Below are 9,150 nucleotides of genomic sequence, written 5' to 3'. Positions count from 1 at the left end.
AGACTCCCATACGATGAAAGATACTCCAAGTGGGTTCGAATCCCATACGAGTGCCAGTCTTTTAAATTGGGTTGGAGCCCTATAGAGAGCTTGATATCCACCGTGAAAGTCGAATCATACGAGCATGTGTGAATCGAGCTTGGCCTAGGCGTATGTCTGTTTGGGGATTAATGTTTCTTTACTTCCGAATAGTGATCGACTGAGTTATGAGAACTCAGGTGACATGTTTCCATACATTGCGGATACCCCTTAGATACTTAAGTCTTGGTTACATGGTTTGAGTGATACACAAGTAACAAGATGAAGAATTGAGTTAGGATTTGATTAGAAACCCTGTAGAGCCGAGTGGACCCATAGAATATGAGAATTCACAAAGATTATTATCTTACCCAAATATTATTATTATTTTCATGAGTTTTTTGCATGTGATATGCAAGAAAATCTGTCTGATGGTGTTTCGAGGATTCTGGATTAGTGTAATCTTCCGCTGTGGTGGAGTGCAATGAATATATTACACTTAGTTCTTAGATTTTCTTTTAGGCACTATTGTATAAAATATGCTATAGATGTAGATTTTATTTATGGACATGTATATATAATTATGTCGTTAGGCACTTATGTTGGATCAATACCAAGAATTAACACTTGTATTATATTATTTATGATATATATTATACGCGTTGTTACATATTCACACAGGTTAATCTTCGAAAGGCGGCTTATATGGACGAACCATTCATCATGGTATCCCAAGGAAAACAAGTTTCTTATGGCATCGATCCTTCTAACGCAAACTGGTCAATTATTCTTCAAAGAAGATATGTTCCTGATAGTGATGAAAATTAAGATTTTAATTTTGATACCCCCTCTTTTGCAACACCTGTACGTCTCTCATCAGAAGAAAATGATTCCGATGATGGTGGGCATGTTATTCGTCGTGATCATCTAAAGGGGATATGGGAAAACCAATAAGTAAATGTTTTATATCACTTATATTTTTTTTACTAAATATTAAATGTTGTTGTTATTATTGTTAATAGTGATATTAATTGGTTTCAAACGTGGTTCAAATTATAGGTGCTTAACAACCGGTTACAAACCACAAAAGAGAACTTTTGGATAACCTACAAGACTTTGCATTTTGGTTATTTCTTTTGTTGGCTCATCATTTGCAAATGGTTATTGAATTTTATTTTTAATTTGTTTTAAAATTATAAGGTGTACATGTGTCATTTTAACTTTACAAATGGTATAAATAATGAATATATATGGTACAATGATTTTGCTTGAGAAATGGGAAAAATATACACAATTTGTTTCTGAAATGGCCAGAATATGGTTTTGTAATAATGTTTATGTTTCAGAAATGGCTAAAATATGGTTATGTAATACAAGTTAAAACTAAAATATAGAAAATTAAAAATAAAATAAAATAAAATACCAATGTCTTCCCCTCGGTTATTATTTTCAATTGAGGTAATAATGATAATCTATTACCCCAGTTTCTCAAATAACCAAAAGGCAATAAGGGGCGTGTCATCCAGTTCTAAAAATACTAAAAATGCAAAAGTTGGCGGTTGAATCAATGTAAAGAACACTTTACCCCTTAGTTATTCCAAAATCGAAGGGGTAAAGTGGCAAGTTTTCATAACACCCTTCGTTACCTCGTATGTGTAACCAAGGTTAAAGCTCTTTCACGTCCGAGGTCAAATCTATTTTTTGTAGTAGTGATGGGATAAAGATACACAAAGGTATGGGAATGGTAAAAAGATACACAAAAATGTATGGTTCGAAGTCCGTCCTTGTTTATCCTACTCCACTCTTCAATGATGTTAATTAACCATTGGAAAATAATCACGATCTTCCACTATTTTGATATGTTTGATAAATCATTTTGGTTACAACGAACTATCACACGATAATCCCACATGTTGATTCAAACACTCAAGCTGCTAACAAAAACAAGATCTCTAAAGATATTGATCCAATAACCTTGCTATCCAAAGTAACCTGCTTCAAGTATTCGTGTGTGGCAATCCACCTGATTCCACTGATTTCTTGTTTGAGCAATTCCCATTAACTAAATGTTTATTACATAACTCCTAACTCTATCTGTGAGCAATCTTTCTCCAACGCCACCAAAGAAGGACAACTTCCAACTCTGCCTTACAGACCTTTGATACTTGATCTCACCAAAGTCTACCTTGGAGTATATTGAAAAATCTCTCCTTGATAGATAAAAATAAAGACCAAACTACATTCAAGAAATTATATCTTCACTTGTTGTACCATTAGTCTTCCTTAACCCTTAACCTTTAGAGATGAAGGTTCTCAAGAATGGAAAAAGACCGAGGATGAAGATGATGAACATTACCAAAATATCTCACAAACACTATAATTCACAATGCGTTAGTGAAGTAATTAGATGTAGCTGAAAGAAGAACACATACACAAGGTTCTTTCTAATTTCTGGGAAAATGAGTATTGATTCTTGATTGATATCATGCGATTGATTAATCACGATGAACACATAAGATTAATGAACCCACTCTCTCAAATTCACTCACAAACAACAACAAATTGCACAAGCATAAAGTACAACAACAAAAAATGAATATGACATGGATTAACACTCAAGAAGTTGTTCTAGAGAAGAAGAGAAAGAATAATGGTGCTGGATATATACACACTAAAGAAGAGAAGATAAACTATATTTTTGTCTAGTAAATGGGTTTCTCCCTTTTTGATTTTTCACACATGTTACTTTTATCAAAGAAACAACCATATAAATATAAGATGGAAAAATTAGATTTTGTGAAGTCATGATTCGAGTCAAGAGGAAATCATGATTCATATCACAAGATAACATGATTCAAATTAAGTTAAGTTCCTGATTTGAATCAATTTGAGCAGAGCCCAAATACGACTTCATTAAGACACATGATTTGACTCATGGATAACACTTGATTCGAGTCAGAAGAGTTTGTGATTTGAATCAGGTTTATTTTATGATTCGAATCAAGTATTCCAGAAGCAAATCTCAATTTTCAAAAGTAGGGGTGTTCAAAACCAAACCAACCCAATAGAAAACCGCAAACCAAACCAAACCAAACCGAAACCACAAAAAACCGCATTTGGTTCGGATTCGTTTGGGTCATTTTTTAATAAAACTGCACGGTTTGGTCTGGTTTACGGTTTGTATTTTGCAAACCAAACTAAACCAAACCAAACCGCATTATGTTACAACCCAAATTTTACTTATTCCACATCCAACCAAAACATCAAACATAGTATGCATTAACCTTACAATTACAAACAATTTTCTCTTACTCACGCTTAGGGTTTCAATTTCAACCTTCTTAAATCTCTCATAGTAGTATCACACATTCTTCTCGTCTTCTTTTCCATGTAGGTTTCGCATATTCTACTATAATAAGTCATCTATTATGTTCTTTCTTTTTCATCTTTTATGTTACTATTTTCTCTTTTAATTATATTTTTATCGCACCTTTCTTCTCAATCTCGCATCTCTTATGTTCTTTTTTTCATCTTCTTTAATCTCTCATCACATATGTTTTTTATGTTTTATTATAATGTCTTCGATATTATTTTATGCTACTATTTATATATGTTTTTTATTTCACTTTTGTCTAATCTAATTTTTTGTATATTGAATGAAACATTTTTGTCTAAATATGATGAGTTTTGATGTTATTTAGTCATGTATGAATGACTAAATACAAAGTTATGTTGTTCTCTATAGGTGTATGTATGGCATAATAAAAATATTATAAAAAACCGAACCAACCGAACCAACCCAAACCGCATTGGTTTGATTTGGTTTGGTTTGGTTTTATTTCTAAAAGCCAACCAAACCAAACCAAACCGCATGCTTTTTTCTCTTGCGGTTCGGATGATTTTTATCGCCAAAACCGCCCAAACTGCACCGCGAACACCCCTATTCAAAAGTTTATCATTTGACTCATATTTAGTACATGATTCAAACCAGACAGTTAACATCTTGATTTTAAGAGTTCTAACTTGTGATTCAAGCCACATTTGATGAAATGACAAAAAGACAATTTGCTAGGCTAAAAAAGGGACAATATCAAGGAATTAAACTCTAACAACTCATGTGTTTGCGTATATTGAATACTGAGGGGTCCTAATGGTTCAATTGCTAAATGTCGAAGCAATTACAATAGATCTGGAATGCGAATAAAGTATAAACACACAAATATTAAATGATACCATACGATAACGTGACTGCACTTTTAAAAAGGAATACAAACTGAATTTCCAGAGTTTGCTTCAAGTAAGAAGGAAGAAAGAGAAGTATTTTTCGTAAAGGACATTCAATCAGATTTTAATTACATAAAAAAAGAAATTTCTTTAATTTAAATTATTTAAATCTAATAAAGAATACTTTTTTTTGTCGAGTAGTCTAGTGTCTAGAATTCACCTTTTTAAAGATGAACAAGCGAAATGTTGCGGATTTGAACTCGTGCCTTTGTCTCTAATGTCCTTACACAATTACCAACTGAGTTGACTTAACGAAACTAATAAATAATACATTTAATATTGTATTATTAATTTTCAAAGAAAAATAATTTATTTCAATTAAATAAAATATCAAAGATGACATGGCACCACAATGGCAGTGCCACATAATAAATGAGGAGACCAAATCTGCAAAACAGGATGAGGATAATTTTTTTAAGAGAAGTAAAATAGAGAGGAAACCTTAAATAGAGGACCAAATTACATTTAAATCTTCAATCAATTAAAATCGTTGTTTGTTTTTATAGTCAAAATTTATATATTATTTTTTGGTTCTATAATGTTTCAATTATTTCACACACTAATTATAAAACATACTGTTGAGAAGTCCGAGGAGTGCCGCATGTGTCAATGAGCAAATTGTTCATGGATTCAAGAGACCTTCACACCACATATCCATCCAAAATCTTCTGACATTAGGACTGTGAATTCTTTCTTTTATAAATCCAATATTTCCTCCATTTCTTTAATCGATGTGAGGCTTAACCACTCGCACTTGAATCCCAACAATCTCCCTAAAACGTGAGTCACCCACATTACTACTTGATCCACACTAGAATCAACTCCCGCCCTCCCACCGAATCTATCCATGACTCTGATACCATTTATTGGGGAATCCAAAGAGCGCCGTAAGTTTCAATGGACTAGATATTCATGAATCCGCCTAAAACTTAACACATTAAAAATATGGATCATTTATTTCATAAACCCAAAATTTCTTTCATTTCTAATCGATTATATTTTTTTTAATTGCAATCAATCTAGATTCTACTTATAGATGCATTCAATATCTTTTCTTTTCATTGCTTTTTGTTTTTTACTCTCTCTCTTTTTATCTTCCCCTTTCACATCTCCCAATGACCAATGAGATTATGAGACAATGCTTATCCTTCTTTTCTCCAAAAACGAATCTGATTTGTTCCTAAACCTCAGCAACCAAAAGATTGTCCTAATATAACACAACACAACCTCAAACCACAACAACATAAACACATCACTCACTCCAAAAGAGTCACTTCCACTTCAACTTAGTTACACATCAATGGCCATCAAAGACAGAGAAAAGAAACTCTTTGTTTCTTCATCAAGAAACTATGCTGCAGAACTCAAATTTCTCCTCACATCATTACTACTTCTCTGTACCATTGCCACTCTCTTTCACTTCATTCCTTCTTCTTTCACTATCTCAGCTTCTGATCTCAGACTCTGCATCTCAAGAATCTCTCAAACCCCACCAACACCATTATCACCACCACCATCACCACAAGCTTCTTCCATTATCCATGAAAAACTCATCACCAACAACACCATCAAACGTTTCTTCAACCCTTATGGCTCAGCGGCCTATAACTTCATCACAATGAGTGCTTATAGAGGAGGACTCAACACATTTGCCATCATTGGTCTTTCTTCAAAGCCTCTTCATGTTTATGGAAATCCCAGTTATGAATGCGAATGGATCCCTTACACAAACACAAATTCTTCCTTAGAAAAAATCATTACAAATGGTTACAAGATTCTCCCTGATTGGGGCTATGGCCATGTCTACACTGTTGTTGTTGTTAACTGCACTTTCAATGACACAATCAACGGCGAAAACAATGGCGGAAAGTTAATGCTTTATGCTTCAACATCAGGTGGCGGTGACAGAAGCTTCAATGTTACTGATAAAATGGAAGTTCTTGTTGAACAGCCTAAACTTTTGGATCATACCCTTTTTGATTCAAAGCCAAAGTTTGAATTTTTATACTGTGGATCATCTTTGTATGGGAATTTGAATCCACAAAGAGTGAGAGAATGGATAGCTTATCATGTGAGACTATTTGGGCCAAAGTCACATTTTGTTATACATGATGCTGGTGGTGTTCATGAAGAGGTTTTTGAGGTTTTGAAGCCTTGGATTGAACTTGGTTATGTTACATTGCAAGATATTAGAGATGAAGAAAGATTTGATGGATATTATCATAATCAATTCATGGTTGTGAATGATTGTTTGCATAGATATAAGTTTATGGCTAAGTGGATGTTCTTTTTTGATGTTGATGAGTACATTTATGTTCCTCCAAAGAGTACTATTAAAACTGTGGTGGATTCTCTTTCTGATTATTCTCAGTTCACAATTGAACAGATGGCTATGAGTAGCAAGGTTTGTCTCTCTCATGATTATGGAAAAACTTACAGGTATGATTTTGCTTTCCTTGATTTAGATGTTTTCTTCTCTTTTTGTTTTTGCTTAAATTAGATTAGCCTACTAACATCATCTGCATTGTTTTTGTTGTGATTCTGTCGATCTCAGTGTAAATCAAAATATACCCAGACATGTCTGGTGTTCGACACGCCAATATTATGTGTCTACAATCATATATATTGAGTTTTATTGTTTCGTCGTGATTCTATCAATTTCATTGCAAATTTAAACATCTGATATGTGTCTGATGCGTCAATATTGTGACCATGTGACGTATAATCATATATTATTATGGATCTTGAACTAATGCCTTGTCGTGATTGTGTCAATCTCGTTGCATATTCAAACATACACAGGTGTGTCTGGTGTTGAACGCGTGAATATTGTCGGTGTCTATATGATATACAATCATATATTATTATGGATCTAGAGTTTGAGTTTGGTTGGATACTATTGGTTAGAGAGGGGACAAACAATTGTATTGTTGTGGTGTACATGAATTTGGAATTATTAACCCATTCCTATGATATTAATTTTGTTTTACATAGTGTACCAAGACAGGTAGATGTAGGACATGTTTGACCTTTGTGGTAGTGTGATTTGTTTCTAAATTGAACCATATAGTATTAATTAAATAAGTAAATAAATAACTATATAATACAGTAATTTGGTCCAACTGGTTCAAGATTCTTCCAACATATGTTGAAAGTTTCAGAGCAATTCTTTATTCATCCATCAATGTCTTCATCAATAAGATAGCTGCACAATGTTCAAAATCATGTGAATTTCATCAATTGATGGTGATTCTCCTCATGTTTATTTTTACTGATTTTTTCATGTTATCTTTTGATTAAATTCCATAATGGTTTTGTCCACAAGTGAGGTTTGATTATGACAGCTTTGTAGTGTGTAGGTATAGACTTCATTTGAGTATTTTAATATTCATAGTAACAACTATATAATTAATTTGGTCACAGTCCCACACAATAGTTGTTAGATCTAGCTGTCTATATGTTAGTTGCTTGGTTTTATTGCACAAAATTCTTTTAAGATTCTGAAAAAGAAAATTATAAAAATAGTCGATACGACTCAGATGAGATGATACAGATCTTTTCTTGTTTCATTAGAGATTTTATATTCGAATTCAGTTAGGTATGATAAAGGGGCAGAGCGGAGGCGGGTTTAAGTAGATTCAGATCCGCCCCTGCCCCTAAATTTTGTCGGGACTAATAATTGGTCCTCCACCCGATCGAGAAACGGGTTTTCCATACTCTGCCTCCGTCCCGCCCCCATAAATAAAATTCGGGATTTTTCCACCCCGCCCCCAATTAAATCGAGTTTTCCCGTTAATTTTGGGGCGGGGGCAGTTGAGATCAGACGAGACGGACTTGATTCAATTCTAAAAATGTATTAATATTAAAATATTTTAAAAATGAATTTTACTGTTGTTTACCGTATATCTTATCAATTCGAGAAATTAGTCTCTACAAATGGACGCTGAGGTTTGTACTAAAAGAAATATGTTTACTATGCAGAAAATGGGGATTTGAGAAACTTGTGTATAGAGATGCAATTACAGGCATTAGAAGAGACAGAAAATATGCTGTTCAACCAAGAAACCTATATGCAACTGGAGTCCACATGTCAGAAAATTTAGATGGAAACACAACTCACAAAACTGAAGGTAGAATCAAATATTTTCACTACCATGGAACCATAGCACAAAGGAGAGAAACATGCAAGTTGCTAGTGAATTCCACAAAAATCACTTATGAAAAAACTCCTTATGTGTTGGATACTACAATGAGAGACATTGCTGGTGTCATCAAGAAATTTGAGCTTAAGATGATTGGATCAAGGTTGCAAAATACAAGACAATGATTCATAATATACCTTCAATTATTATTATTTTCTTTAACTTTTCCTTTAAGGGTCTTAAATATAAAGTTATTTAATTTATCTTTTCATAGGATATAAAATCATTTAAAGGTTCTTTCTTTTCTTTTCTTTTCTATTATGTATTATAGTCACTTTTTTTTTAACTTTTGAATTTAGTATATAAACAGATGGATAAATCATCTTCTATATTATTTTTTATTTTTTTTATTTTCTACTTTATTTTATTTTATTTTAATTATGTGATGTATTTTGTAAAATAATAAATAAAGATGAATTGTTTAACAATCTGTCAGTGTGATCCCCACATTCTATGATATCATATTGATGGTTGCCAATGTGATATGTTGCTTTCTTTGTGTGCATCTTTTATTTTGAATAGTGACATATTATTATTTTTTTTTTACTCTTTTGCTTTTTATTTTGAGATCCTTATTCCTCTGTAAATTTTGATAAAAGCATTTTTTTTTCTTTTCTTATAAAAATTCCATGTTTTTTTCTATTAA

At 32.7% G+C, this 9,150-nt stretch overlaps 1 protein-coding gene across 1 annotated transcript; it reads left to right on the top strand.

Moving 5' to 3' along the window:
• Positions 1-5,380: 5,380 nt before the first annotated feature.
• LOC127074880 (galactan beta-1,4-galactosyltransferase GALS3) lies at positions 5,381-8,932 on the top strand. Its single transcript, XM_051016291.1, has 2 exons — positions 5,381-6,741; positions 8,284-8,932. Exons 1-2 carry the CDS (start codon positions 5,603-5,605, stop codon positions 8,627-8,629), a joined length of 1,485 nt encoding a protein of 494 aa, XP_050872248.1. The 5' UTR covers positions 5,381-5,602; the 3' UTR covers positions 8,630-8,932.
• Positions 8,933-9,150: the final 218 nt, after the last annotated feature.

The sequence above is a fragment of the Lathyrus oleraceus genome, chromosome 4 (assembly GCF_024323335.1).
Source record: "Lathyrus oleraceus cultivar Zhongwan6 chromosome 4, CAAS_Psat_ZW6_1.0, whole genome shotgun sequence".
Taxonomy (NCBI): Eukaryota; Viridiplantae; Streptophyta; class Magnoliopsida; order Fabales; family Fabaceae; genus Lathyrus; species Lathyrus oleraceus.
Note: the sequence above shows the minus strand (reverse complement) of the source record. Positions and strands in the feature narration are given on the sequence as shown.

What these genes read in the sequence shown, in the direction of transcription:
- LOC127074880 (XM_051016291.1), top strand. Translation starts at nt 5,603, where the DNA reads ATGGCCATCAAAGACAGAGAAAAGAAACTCTTTGTTTCTTCATCAAGA. An exon ending in GATTATGGAAAAACTTACAG is followed by an intron (nt 6,742 to 8,283) that starts GTATGATTTTGC and finishes TTTACTATGCAG; the next exon opens with AAAATGGGGATTTGAGAAAC.